Source organism: Leptodactylus fuscus, chromosome 4 (genome assembly GCF_031893055.1).
Source record: "Leptodactylus fuscus isolate aLepFus1 chromosome 4, aLepFus1.hap2, whole genome shotgun sequence".
NCBI classification, from domain to species: Eukaryota; Metazoa; Chordata; class Amphibia; order Anura; family Leptodactylidae; genus Leptodactylus; species Leptodactylus fuscus.
The window spans coordinates 63,077,976-63,092,850 of NC_134268.1; the positions used below are offsets into that span (position 1 = coordinate 63,077,976).

General features: G+C 38.9%; 1 protein-coding gene across 1 annotated transcript in view; it reads left to right on the forward strand.

Moving 5' to 3' along the window:
* Positions 1–861: 861 nt before the first annotated feature.
* Positions 862–14,875, forward strand: part of CCDC178 (coiled-coil domain containing 178) — a 217,979-nt gene continuing 203,965 nt past the window's right edge. Inside the window, exons 1-6 of the mRNA XM_075270518.1 lie at positions 862–911; positions 1,460–1,599; positions 4,722–4,759; positions 5,277–5,368; positions 9,110–9,322; positions 14,160–14,380. Of these exons, the coding sequence (XP_075126619.1) occupies positions 875–911; positions 1,460–1,599; positions 4,722–4,759; positions 5,277–5,368; positions 9,110–9,322; positions 14,160–14,380 (741 nt within the window). The 5' untranslated portion in view covers positions 862–874. The remainder of the gene's footprint in view (positions 912–1,459; positions 1,600–4,721; positions 4,760–5,276; positions 5,369–9,109; positions 9,323–14,159; positions 14,381–14,875) is intronic.

Here is a 14,875-nt window from a genome sequence, read left to right on the forward strand (position 1 = left end):
ACTGTGCGGATCCACAATTGCGGACAATTTTGGACCCACAAAATATGGTCGTGTGAATGGGGCTTTACAGAGCTTTCAAGTATACAAACAACTTTGTACTGCATTTGGTATAATTTTAAACAATTAATGTTCACTATTTACATCAAACAGATCTGTTTTATAGGACCGTGCAATGTTATTATGACCTGTAATAATATCACATGTCTGCTATAAAACAGATAGTGTGTGATATAAATAGTCAAGGGTCCCCACTCAGTACAATCTGCTCCACAGTGACCCCCACACAGTCCAACTTGCTTCACAGTGGCGCCCACACAGTACAATCTGCTCCACAGTGTCCGCCATTCAGTCCAATCTGCTTTACAGTGGCCCCCACACAGTACAATCTGCTTCACAGTGGCCCCCACACAGTACAATCTGCTCCACAGTGACCACCACACAGTACAATCTGCTCCACAGTGGCCCCACAGAGTACAATCTGCTCCACAGTGGCCACCACACAGTACAATCTGCTTCACAGTGGCCCCCACACAGTACAATCTGCTCCACAGTGACCACCACACAGTACAATCTGCTCCACAGTGGCCCCACAGAGTACAATCTGCTCCACAGTGGCCACCACACAGTACAATCTGCTCCACAAATGGGTGCCCAGAGAGAGGGCTCTGAGTGCCACCCTGGCACCCGTGGCATAGATTTGCCATCAAGGACCTAGTATATGTCTTGAACATAAAAAAAGACACACAGGACTGAAAAATCCCTTTAATTAGATACAAAATGTCAATATACTAAACATAATATAAACAGATAATAAAAAGTTTGTGTGAAAGTTCTCCATATTTTCTTTTTTGAGCAGAAATATGTGATAATCGCAATGACTGATGTGTTGTTAACTCCCAGTGCTTTGTATGGTACGTATAATTTGTTATTATACATCATTCTTGTGATATTTCTTATCCGGAGTTGGAATTATTGCCATTATAAAGGCTAATCTGGTGGGCAAGGCTGTTTACTCCAATCCGTGTTATTCTGCTCTGTTCTGTTTCGCTAATGGCTCTGTTCAATAGGATTTTTATGCCATTAGTGAGTGTTAGTTAGGTTTCATTCCATCGTGTTTATGTTACCATAAACCTATTATTATCAGTTAGAAATATCAGAAATGGAGTCCTTGATGCCAGTATAAAGGTATATGAGCAACGCTTATCAACCAACAAATCTATATAAAAATCACGCACTGCATTACATTTCTTCCTGTGTAAAAAAAAATGCGTATAAAAAAATGTAAAAAATATCTTTCATTTTTTTCTAACACTGAATACAGAAATAAATTGATATTAAGGATTGTCAAAATGAATATTAACACCAAGTATAAACCGCCCACAGTCTGTGAAATTTCCTATTCACTATTGATAAAATTATATTGCAACGGTCTCACGCTCACGAATTGCTCTCCTTTCAGATACAAATCCAGGTATGGCTTCTACAGAAACTCAGAGACGACGTAGTTGTGAACTGGTGAACACGCCATTGCCATGTGTTAACAAGGCTCTCAGTCACATTGACAAGCTTGAGGGGAAAATTAGAGAATGGTTTGTACAGGTAATAACAAGAATGTAATATTTCACACTTGTTTCTGCATTGCATTTCACCTTAGTGCAGAGGGCGTCTTGTTACCTTTACTTTTTGGCAGGAATGTTATAAATTATTCAGTTTCTTTTCTTTAGAGTGTAACCTTTGCATGTGTCCCATGAGGCGAGATCTTTTTTACATAAAAGTGCATATTAAAATATTTGAAGTAAAACTATTTTTTACATATTTAATGGCATATTAAATAAAAGAGCTGCAGCAAATTCACTGGGCTAAGTTTACTAATCCTGTCAAAGGCTAAGACACCTTGTGTTGAAACAGGGTGAAAACCAGTAGGGTTTTTTCTCTAAGGCCCCGTTCCCAAGGAGTAACACGCCGCTCATTCTGACACGTAAACACATGGTAAGAGTGAGCGCTGTAAAACAGAATCCCATTGACTTGAATGGGTGCCGTCTTACGCGTGCTACACATTGAAATCAATGGGTTAAAAAGCCTCCCATTGATTTCAATGTATAGCGCACGTAAGATGGCACCCATTCAAGTCAATGGGATTCTGTTTTACAGCGCTCACTCTTACCATGTGTTTACGTGTCAGAATGAGTGGTGCGTTACTCCATGGGAACGGGGCCTAACACATTTTTCTTTCAGTTTTTATTGCCTTTTTTCTCTGTGATTCCACAGCTAAAGTTAACCTGCTGCGTGTTACAAAACACAGCTTTTCCGTGGTTTTTTACACACAGTGTGGACGAGATTAACCAAAATGTAATTCACATTACTGGTACTATAAAGTGCAACATTTTGGGGGGCTTTTGTTACATTACTACAGCAGCCAAGACTCTACATTTCTAAAATATGGAACCTTAGCCTAACTTACAATAGACAGTCTTAGAATTCATCAGATTATCCCAATCTGTTATGTTTGGTGATACAATTCTAGACTTCTTAGTCTCAGTTTTTATCAGCTACTAGTTGCACCAGAATTTTGTTCCAAACTTTTTGCTTAGTTTGGGAACACACTGTTCCATTTTAAAGGGGTTTTCAGGGCAAATTTTTTTTTTTTTTTTAAAGGTGTGTTAGTGTTATTAATGGGTTAATAAATGCACCCATATACCTTTAGTCATGTTTTGAGTGATTTGTCGGTGTATCTGGGAGCTCTTGGTACCTTCTGCAATTGTTTACATGGGTCAGCTTTCTGTTATGTAACTTCCATGCTAGATACCTCTCACTTCACTCCCCCTTAATCTCTCCCTCCCTCCCATTTACCCTCTCCTTGTCTCTCTAGCTATCCCGCCCACTACTAACTTTTCCCAACCTACTCAGCCTAACTCCCGATCATTATATAATTACCTCTCTTGCTTCCATCCAGGTGTTTTCCTTCAGGATGGCTCCTTCTTTTCTGACTCTTGGTGCACGCTCTTGTCCCAGCGCTGTTCTGTGCTCTGCAGCGACGACTCACCTCTACCGCGCAGGCGTGGGAGCTGCACAGTAGAGGTAAATTATTGGCAGCAGTGCGCAGAGCAGTGCTGGGACAAGCGCTTGCAGTCAGAAAAGAAGAAGCCTTGATGGAGTGGAGGGGTTGGGGAGTAGTAGTGGCGTTCCATTTCCAGAAACGGGGAAATGGATCGTCACTGGATAACCAGCAAATGTCCGTGGGGCTGTCACGTGATATGTGGAAATATACATTTTTGATTAATTATGTTATTTAGAAAGTAGGAGGTTGTAGTAGTGTAGCAATTTCCATTTATCCCACACAACCCCATTAAGCCTCCTCGTTTTTTCAAATGACTCCTTAAAAACTTTTAAAAAAATAAATTTTCATATTTGAAATTCATGGTTATACTTTTGGGGATGAAATAACGGAAGTATCAATATACTGTAGTTCATTTTTTTCTGTTTATAAATGTAATATTTTTTTTTTATCAAAGAAAGAGAAGTAAAATTACAAGTCAAATCATCATCTAACTATCTTTATAGCAGTGAAACAGCCATTGTTATACCCCAATTGCAAAATAATGCTTTCAAGTATTAACCCTTAAATGCAAACACATGCCTTAACTCAACCCACATTCCCCCTACCTGGGTTGAAACATGGTAAGAAGGCAACCGTAGACAAAAAAAACAAACAAACAATAAAAACACTACTGGATCAACAGCATTGAGCGATAAATTGCAGATACTGTAGGATTTTAGTACCACATCTTTTAGATCATAAAGGAATCTCGCATATGATGTATTTTTATTCACTTACCCACCTGTTGCAAGAAGAGGTGCAGGACCGATTACAAGACAGATTTTTTTAAGAGCCATGCCGAAAGTAAGCAAAGAAGTTTCCTAGTGAATGACAGAAAGCAGAGATCTTGAAAGTCACAAGGAGTTCATATAGAAATGGTGCTTTTCATTTACAAAGAATAATATTTATTTGCTGATATCAGAATACCCCTTTACGGCTCCGTTCCCACGGAGTAACACGCCGCTCATTCTGACACGTAAACACGAGTCAGAGTGAGCACTGTAAAACAGAATCCCATTGACTTCAATGGGTGCCGTCTTACGTGCACTACACATTGAAATCAATCTGTTAAAAGCCTCCCTTTAATTTCAATGTGTAGCGCGCGTAAGAAGTGGGAACGGAGCCTAAGGCCGGGGCTCCAGGTCATAGATATTTTGTGTTTTGGCCACTGCAAAAAATGCAGTGTTTTACATTACCTTCAAAGTTTATGGGATTCTGGCTAATCCCTTCCACACATTGAAACAAAAAATCAGCAGCGGAAAAGCATGCATGTCATTTATACCTTCAGAAACGCTGATGTTTTCTGTATAAGTATAATAGAGGCAGAAAGTCTACAGAGGAAAACTCTGCAAAATCGCAATAAAAAAATGATGCCTAAAAAAAGCCTGACGCGTTTTTGCTGCATTCTTTTCCGCAGCTTTTTTTGTTGTTGTGCTTCGCTACTTGGAGCCTTAGCCTAAAGCTGAAATTCCAAGAATTTGTTTGATGGCTTTCTTACAGACCTAAACCTCATGGTGACATTCGGGTTTAGGGATGAGGTTCCGGCTTATGGAGTTGTAAGTGACAAAAAAAAAAATGTATAAAAGGTTGAATTGTTCTATAATTCTCACTAATTATTTTTCAGCATGAAGACATTGCACCGGATAGGAGAAATGTGAAATGGTAAGAATCGATTTATCTGAATTGATCATTACTGTTTTCTACCATAACTGATGGATTACAGACCTAGAAATAAATGAGAAGCAAGGCCAAGCTAATGCCAAGTCTTGTAAGCTGCTGAATCGGTCTTGTAGAAATCTAGGAGACTTAAATGGTGACTTTTTGTAGGGGGGAAAGCAAAGCTAAAGCGAGTGGTAGAGAAGAGGGTAAAGGTTCTTATTGCAGTAACTTCTTTCTAGGTAGAGCTGGGTTTGATCTGACCAATGTGAGAAGGAGATAAACTAGATAACACCTAGGACACAATATAGTAGTGATGAGTACAGGGTGATAAATCGGAAACCATATTCTGATCCCGTTTTCTGACTGTGAATGATAATGTGGGAGGGGATTAAAAATCCATTTGTGATCATTTATCAGTTGTCACTTCTATGAACTGCTTATAATGTGTCATGAATATTTATATGCGGCGGATGATATGTAAGTATTAATATATTGTTTGGTCTATGTGCGGTCTTTTTAGGACCTCCTGTTTGAGCAGTGAAGATGCCATCACATCTATGCCAATGGGGACACCAGATCTGCATGTCAGGGGGCTTGGTATCACTGATAAAGGTACAGTCATATCCAGTATATATAACATTCATTTCAATCTTTGCTTGTTGACAGTCTCTTTCCCTGTGTATAATACCCGCTATATCCTACGTGGAGACTCGCCCTTGTGTCCATAACATTCATACTATGCTCCTGTTATTGTGTTTTCCATTCTAGAACAGCCAGACAATGATATTGTATGTTCTGTATTGTAACACTTTCAATAAAATGATGACTAGCAAGGAGAATGTTTCACATGGAGTTTGGAATGAAGGCTATGGATTACTGCTTTGTCAATGTGTATTGTTACTAAATTTGGGTTTCAGTCTGTTACTAAGCAGCCATTCAGAGATCCTAAAACTTGAAATGTGTCTGGGGAAATAGTACAATTCTGCACAAAGAACTTCAGTCCCACGCCAATATCTTACTGAATCAAGTAACTTCTGTCGCTCTATTAGAGGATAATATTACATTATGTCATTTTCAATGTTTTAATGCTATAACTATACATACTGATAAGAAACTTAGCATTGAAGAAAAGGTAAATGCAGATGAAATGTATGCATGTGACTCCAGGCATGGCCACTAGAGGGTGCCAGTAAGCGTTTTTGTTATAGGTCTGCTATTGTTATAGTGTCTATCTATAAGTAAATGTGTTTTATTTTCATTTGGAGCTATTTTTGTGCAATTTTTTAAGGAATAAAGAAGTGAAATAAGAGTTTGCTATATCTAATGTATGTTCTGTGTTGAGTTTTATCGCATCAGTTAAAAAACAACATTAAAGCTTTATTTATATTGTAGCAATACATTAAGCATTGAGGAGACGTAAACATATAAAATATTCCATGATAATACAGGGGGGGGGGGATTCATTAATATTTGACACCAGTTCTTTGGTGAATTGTAACTATTTAACAACACTTGAAACTAAAGTAGTCACAATTGGCATTTTTTGAACTGCTCTTGACACTTTTTTGGTCAGGGCACCGCTTATGTGCTGTAAATGACAGGAGAAATGTACTCCAGCAAGGAGCCAATGTAGATTTCTGCGCAGATGCATGGGCTCCCAGGGGATTCTAACTCATGGCATGGCTCAGCCCCATTATGGACTAAGTTCACCCTCTGTTGGTGCAGGGGACACAAAGAACACGGTACAATATGCTGATCTTTATGAATCCTACAGTCTTCTTTCAAAATAAAGGAGTTGTTCTAAAGGCAAAGAATTCTTAAAAATAAAAAAATGATATTCCCCGCTCCTCTGGTGCTGCTGCTATTGGGCTCCTAGCTGTTCTTACCTGTAGCTGATCCCATGCTGCCTCACCATTTGCCCTTTGTCTCTTGCAGAATGGCCACCCTGGGCAAGTTAGGAAATATTACAAACTCTTCATTTTGTGGAGGGGGCTTGTGATAGGTTTCACTTCTGTGTCGATACCACTTTATATGCACTTTGTTAAAAGAGACTGCTTCCAACCTCTGAATCCATGAACGGCAACAATAACAATGCATGTCTTTATAAGTAAAGCAAAGTACTATATTTTTTAAAGTTAGTCAACTTTGCAACTTTATTTTTCCTTTATTGATGAGATATTTCTATTACTGGAGATGCCCATTATCTTCAGCAGCCATCAGCTAGAACACCACAAGCAATGGTCCTGAGTACAACTGGGAGGCCATCATTGCTCTAATGCAAAGTCAGTAATGGGATCCCTTCCTACCTTGTCCTATTTAGAATAGTGGTATATTTTATGTGGCAGAGGGACCTTTGGGGACCCCCAGGTTTCAAGGACCTTTAGCAACTGCTACTGCTGTACCCCTTATAGCTACGCCCCTGGCTACAATCCAGAATAAATAGTTGTATGTTTTCTGTAAAACAAATCAGTCAGTTATTACAATAATATACAAAACACAATAAGCAAACCAAGAAATAAAAAATGGCAAGCAAGAAGACAGAAGCTTTATGAATTTAAGGCTTTCACTAGAGCTCTCCACAGAGGGATGTGAAGGCGAGATGAAAATTGCAGAGAGATTGCAACCACTGAAGTTTTATCTTCAAGTATGCACTTGAAGAAATAGCACTAATGCTTCAGCTACTAAAGGCTCAGCACAATTAACACTTCCAAGATGTTGTCAAGATGTCTGCACCATTTGCTTTTGTCTTATTAGGCTTCTTCTCTCCTGCTGTATACAGTACTTTGCTCTGTTTCTTAGCATCTTCACTGATAATAGGTTTTAAGCTTTAGTAGTATTAAAATGGAATGTGAGGCCGTCACTTGTTCAGAGTATTATTTTGGAAATTGTACTTGTTTATATCACTATATATATATATATATATATATATATATATATATATATATATATACACACATTATATATATATATATATATATATATATATATATATTTACATTATATATATATATATTCACATTGATTTTGCTGTGTATCAAACAAAGTTTTCGTGCTTCTTTTGTGGGATACATTCTCTGCATTTATAATGGCATAAATAAGTACTTTTTTTTTTTTTACAATAGGTGTCAATGTTTGATGTACACTTGCATACATTCATACATTGGGATCATACAGTACATTTAATGTGGAAATCTGGAACATTTTCAAAGTCTGGATAAAGCTTAATTTGTATATAGATTGTGTAGATGATATCCACAGGATATGCTATGAATGTTTGATAGGTTGGGGGACTCACTGATGGAGCCCCTTTTTAAGATAATCTGCTTTTAGGAGGAGACTAGATGGAGAAGAGGCTTTGTGACTTTCTGTATGAGTTACATCAGCATTTGCACACACCTGGGGATGATCCCCTTCATTCTAACTACATACAACATTGGAAAACATGCTGTGATATCTTAAATGTCATTAAGTGTTTCTTAAGCAGTTTTTTATGCTGATTTCAAATCTGAAAACCATTTTGCTCTATCAGGTCAAATTGTTAAGATGTTGTCGAATAAATGTTTTTATTTTGCTTAAATAGGACTACAAGCTTCTGACAGTATACAAAATTACATAATATATACATTCTCAATAAATCTCTATATATATAAGAATATTGCATTATAATTATTTATTAAGAGATGATGTAAGATTTTATGTCGCAAGTTTAGTTGGCAGTTGCGTTATGAATTCCACCCACATGAAGGTGACATACGAAAGCATGTCGCTACTTCTGGAAAAAATACATTATCGCGAGTACAACTGGAGTATTTGCGGTGACTTAAAAGTAGTAGCTATTCTAACGGGAATGCAGACAGACTCCTCACACAACCGTCTCCAAGACTTCTCTGATGCATCCCCCATACTCTGGAACTCCTTACCAAGACACATAAGACTGACCCCCACAAGCACAGGCTTCAAGAAGGCCCTGAAGACTCACCTATTCAGGAAGGCCTACAACCTCCAATAACACTACTGTCACCACATCACCATCTGATCAGTCAGGGCACTCTATCCCAAATGTAGGAATGTTCAAATTGACTAAGATCGATTATTGTATACCAAGATATCTGCGGAAAGTTTTTTTGTTGTTTAGCGTAGTCGCGGCTAACTCTGTATGAACTTACCCTTAATTATTTATTTATTTTAATAAAAACTTGTATTTCATGATTCTGGACCATCCTTTCATACAACTCTGCATTGTGCTATTTTTACCTCAAATATTTTCTTCATCAATATAAAATTACAGCCTTTAGATATGATGGAAAAACACTAGATAAAACAAACGTCCTTATAAAGTTTTGTTTTTTTCAGATTTTCCAGGACAAGGTGGAAATTCAGCTATGAAGGAGGATACCAAAGCTGTCATCTCAGAAGTTGTGCAGTTGATCTTGAGGTTGGAAGCGGACCGTCAAGAAGCAGCAGAGACTCTGAAGCTAGAGAAGGAAAGGAGAGGGCGTCTGATCGCACACATTGATGTTCTCTCCCAGTGGAAACTATATAATTTTCCTGAAGCTGTTCAGAAAGGTAAAGAGCCATCTGGGCTTTGATGTAGTTAGTGATTAAACTTGTTCTTATATTGGCATTTATATATTGTAGGTTAGAAAAGTGTTTACATCCTTACTGCCATACATGTACATATGTTACTCCCCACAATCGATTTCATCTGCTCTTGTGCAGGGTCACCTTGATCTTTAACCCCTTCTTTGCTATCCATTATTAAACTTTGTGATCTTTGCAAGATTATTTGCTGGAAGTAGCATAAGGGCTTGTTACGTAGCCCACCGATGGGAACAACTTATAGGAATAAGTGTTCAAAGGATCCATCTTTCCCAATAATTGTCCGGTGTTAGGCCTCTGCCACATGGTGACTGCAGCATAGACACACTCCAGGCAGGAGCTGCTGGTTCTTTCATTTATCAGTAAGTTAACTCTGATAAACTATGGACTATTTCTCATTAATGCCCATGTGGTTTTGCTGTTAGCGTGCAGCCAGTAATGAGAAATAGACCATAACTAGTCAGTGTTTCACTTATTTATGAGTCAAAGAATAAGCCTATGCTGCAACTGCAGTCACTGTGTGGCAACACCCTATATTCCCTACTGATAACTAATAAGACTGCATGAGGAGAAACATTCCTCCCCATTGTACTTGGCATTGCCCAGTGCAAATGACTGCCAGCATGTGCCTATCTAAACATTGGACCTTTAAAGGGATCCAATCATTGGATTCCCTTTTTTTCTCCCTAACACGTAGGAATAGCCTTAAGAAAGGCTATTCTTCTCCTACCTTTAGATGTCTTCTCCTTGCCACCGTTCGGTAGAAATCCAGGTTTTCTTCTGTATGCAAATGAGTTCTCTGGCAGCACTGGTGGGTGTCCTGTGATTCAGACTTTTGTTCACACAATTCACAAAGTAATGATTAACCATTGATATTTTTCTGCAGTGTTTTGCTTCTCCCCCCCCCCCATAATATAAGTCTACATGGAAAACACAAGACTTTTTGCTGCTAAAATTAACATGCTGTGTTTTTCCACAGAATTTTGTTTGCAATATGAGATGAGATTGAAATAAATTTCATTAAAGCTAAGGCCCCCATAATGCACTGTGTTTTTTCTACTTTCATCTTACCTATAGGGAAACCAGCAGCGTTTTCAAAGGTTTAGTTGACATGCTGTGATTCCCAAAACCTCAATGTTTTTGGACATCACAGCGTTTTGGCTGCACATATTTTTCTGCATTATGTGGATGTGATGTGCTAGAATCCCATCCACTTTGCAGTGACTACGGTCTAATGTGGTGTTCACACTAGTGCCGCTGTCTGCCCTTTGTGTTTCTGCCTTTAATCCCTGGAAAAACTGCATAGGGACGGCTTCCCGGCAGTCAATTAAAAAACCCATTCATTTCAATGATTTTTTAAAGCAAACCACCGTATGCAGCCTCTTGGGGGTGAAATAGTTTTTTTGGCATGGATACCAAGTTGGACATGCAGGACGTTTTTTTTTAATGTAGATTATGAGCCCCATATAAGGATCACAACGTGCATTTTTTTTCCTATCAGTATGTCTTTTGTAGAATGGGAGGAAATCCATGCAAACACGGGGAGAACATACAAACTCCTTGCAGATGTTGTTCCTGGCAGGATTCGAACCCAGGACTAACCACTGAGCCACCGTGTTGCCGCACGGACATGCAGGATTTTGTGTCCATGCAAAAAAACAAACAGTTATATATAAGGACTTATATTTCCCCTTTATGCTAATTCAGTTCTTGGCATTGGCTCAAAAACTGTGTCAGAATCTGCAAGAAAAAAATGCAGCTTTGTGTGACCCAGAGTTTATATGAAGTGTGGCCACAAGTGTGCCGTGTGTATAAAGCAATGGTGTCATGCCCGCCACCGCTCTGATCACTTCTGTGGGACTGCCGGTCTTTTAGCTACTGATCTACATACGAGATATCATTTAATGTCATTATGTTTTGGATGGCAATGACCTTTACACAAATAAAAGTAATCTCTAGGGTTTTGCTTTCGTCCTCTGAGCTTCGTTACATTTTTTATGTCAAGTATTTCCTCTTTTTTATGATTCCATTGGGAAGCTCATTAGGAAGCAGGTTACGTCTCCATGTATCTGCTCCACTGAGCTCATTTACTAAATGACACTTATTAATGCTGATTTGCATGCACCATTTTGCTATGATGTACATATACAAATATAGGGGAATAATGTAAGAAATATTGCTCGAGCAAATGAGAACATCTTGATAAATTGATTACATTGACTTTAATGCCTTTTTAAACAGTTTTATCATTTGCACTTTGCGGCTGTTGTTATTTAATTATTATCTTGCGCCCGGATACTCTTGTTTGCTATATTTAGCTTAGGTTTAGTGAAGTGAAACAAACATGCTGTATGTTATAATAGGACACTTAATGGCAGTTTGATTAATGCTTGATAATGAAGTAGAATAAGATAATTGCAAAGGCTTCACAAACAGACTTATTTTAGCTGTAGTATATTCCTTCATTTTAATTAGACACAGAGGGGGCTTGTATGTGTCATGTTAGTGAGGGCTTCAACACGTCTTATGGTTTGTTGTCTTATGTTGAACCCTTTAAAGGGGTTATCCCACAAAAATGATTTATCCTCTATCCGCAGGATAAAGTATCGGAGGGGTTATGTCCGCTGAGATCTCCTACAATCCTGAGAATTAGAGGTTTATTTCCACCTGACCTCACCCAGTCTAAAGGCAGGCGTATCTCCTAGTGGATGGCACTTCCATTTATTACAATGGGAGTGCAAGAGTTAGTTGAGTGATGTACCTCAGCCATCTTCAACGCTCCGATTGACGTGCCTTCAGTCAGACTGGCTGCAGTCAAGCTAAATCCAGACTGGCCACGAACAATAGCAAGTGCCAATGGAGCCCAGCTATTAGTGGCAGGGACTCATGTACTAAAGGTAGTGACGCATGGGGTACTTGGGTGCGGCTATAGACACTGGGATTGCAATGCTATTTGGTACAAATCTGGAGTTATAGGCAGAACTCACTTTCTAACTGTGTTTTTGAAAGGAGTCTGTCACCTTAATCCAGCATCTCAACCCATCCCCCCAGATAGGTTAGGGTCACATGTATCAAACAGTGCTTTCCCCTTGTGAATTGGCGCCTCTGTTCCTGAGATATTTCTGTTTTTGTCAATTTGCAAATTATTTTTTTGGACATATGCCGGGTTCTGGTGGCAGACTCTCCAGAGCTGTTTATACTCCAGATATATAGCATCTAGAATTGGCTTAGCTCACATTTCTAACTACCGTATTATAAATCCTGGGTTATGGCCAGTTAAAGTGTCTCCCAGATACAACCAGAACCTTGGGACAGTGTTAAGGAGGCGTTCGACATCCAAAGAAGGAGATGCAGAAAGAGAAGAATAAATCCTCCTCTGTCTGTATAAAGTGTATTACAAGCTACAATAATAAAAAGCAATATTGATTATCACCAGGAATGAATGTCTAGCACATATCTGACAGGAGGAGAAAATTCCATCAGACAGAAAAAAACATTTTCACCCACTGACAGTCACCATAAATAAATAATCAGTATTTGTCAGCTTTCAGAGGGACATGATAGCAGGTGATTATTTGCATCCATAGTACACGCATAACCCCAGACCTCCAGCGAGTTACAAATTCAGAGTAATGGCTCTCTACCTGCAGAACTGATGAACAATTACTTCAGAAACAGCGTCCATAATATGCCAATCTTAAAGTGGTCCAAGTTATGAGATGAAAACTCCGATGTGAATCTAACCGTAAGGTTAAGGGTGCATTCACATGGAGGAAAATGGTGAGCACCATTTTCCTGCGTCTGAATACACCCTAAGGCCTCACATACCCAAACACAGCTAAAAAATGCAGTAGAAAAAAAACTCAGCAAAAATGCATCACATTTTCTTCCTTTATTAAACCTATAGGGAAAGCAATTGCGTTTCCGCAAGTATTATAGACAAGCTGTGATTTTCCAAAACGCGGACGTTCATGAGAACACAGCTTTTCTACAGCGAAAATGCTGTACTTTAGCAATGTGGGGCTTTAGCCTAAGCGAGCCACAGCCAAAAATCACTACGGAAAATCTGTGGCAGAAACACATTGCACTTTTTTCCGCAACCTTTTACACAGAAAGGCCGCAGTTTTTCTCTGTGGACTTTCTGCCCCTATTATATCTACCGTATATGCTTGAGTATAAGCCGAATCTTTCAGCACAGTTTTTGTCCTGAAAAAGCCCCCCTCGGCTTATACTCGAGTCAAGCAAAAAACAATTATTACTTTTTTGTGTGTGTGTCTATGGCCAGCCGCAGTAGTAATGTATAGAATCTCCCATAAAATAGTAAAAAAAAAGAAGCTTTAAGAAAATATAAATAAAAAATAAAATAAATAAAAGTTCTAGATGACTCCTTTCCCTAGAATACATATGAATGTAGAAAATGACTGTGAAACACATACACATTAGGTATCCCTGTGTCTGACAGTGCCCGGTCTACTGAATATAGGGGATCTGCAGTGCTCCTGTTCCATCGGGAAGGGGTTAATAGGAGCACTGCAGATACCCTATATTCAGCCAGGCTGAATTCCAAGTGGGGGAAAAAACCCAGTCCTCAAGCTCAGGGAAGGGGCAGACAGACAACCAGAACACCCCCTCCCCTTTCCCAGCATCTACTGCACCCAAAAACTCAGACCATTTTAATTTTTGAAATTTTCCAGTAGCTTTTAGATTTTACTTTACTGCAAACACATGGAAAGCTTCGTTTTATTATGTACCATTTAATAACGGTTTTCAGTGCTGTAGACAATGACCATTCTGTTTCGAGCAGAGTATGATGCCTGTGCTCAGGATCTTTCTGAACTACAATGGCATATCTCATCTAAAAAACAAGAGCTGGACAAAGCACTGGCTGTGATGGCAAAGACTGAAGCAGTAAGAACAAGACTAGAAGAGAAAATCGACTTTATTAAGAAACATCGCCCTCTGCTGGACGATAAGCTTCATCTTGAAGGCGATGCCATGAGCAGGATAAAACAGGCACAAGCTGAAGTAAGTTCTGATCATCTGCAATGTAAGCTGGTTTCTCTTTGTGTAGCAGTTACAGGACTGTTCTGAGAACACATGTTATGGAAAAGTTGTGGTTTTTGTTGCAGATTTTGCTTGTTTGCAGATTTTGCATAGATTGTAAGCCCTCGCGGGCAGGACCCTCTACCCCACTGTGCCAGTCGGTCTTTGTTAGTATTATATCTACCTGTATATTCTGTGTACTGTATGTAACCCCCAAATGTAAAGCACCATGGAATTAATGGTGCTATATAAATAAACAATAATAATAATAATTTTGTTTCACTTTTTTCAACCAAAGCCAGGAGTGGATTTAGCAGGAGGGAGAAGTATAAGGGTCCATTCACACGGAGTAAACGTGCGCTCATTTTCGCACAATACATGTGTGAACAATACACATGTAAAAATAAGACTCCCATTCACTTGTCAAGTCATTGAAGTCAATGGGAGTCTTATTTTTACATGTGTATTCTTTGCATG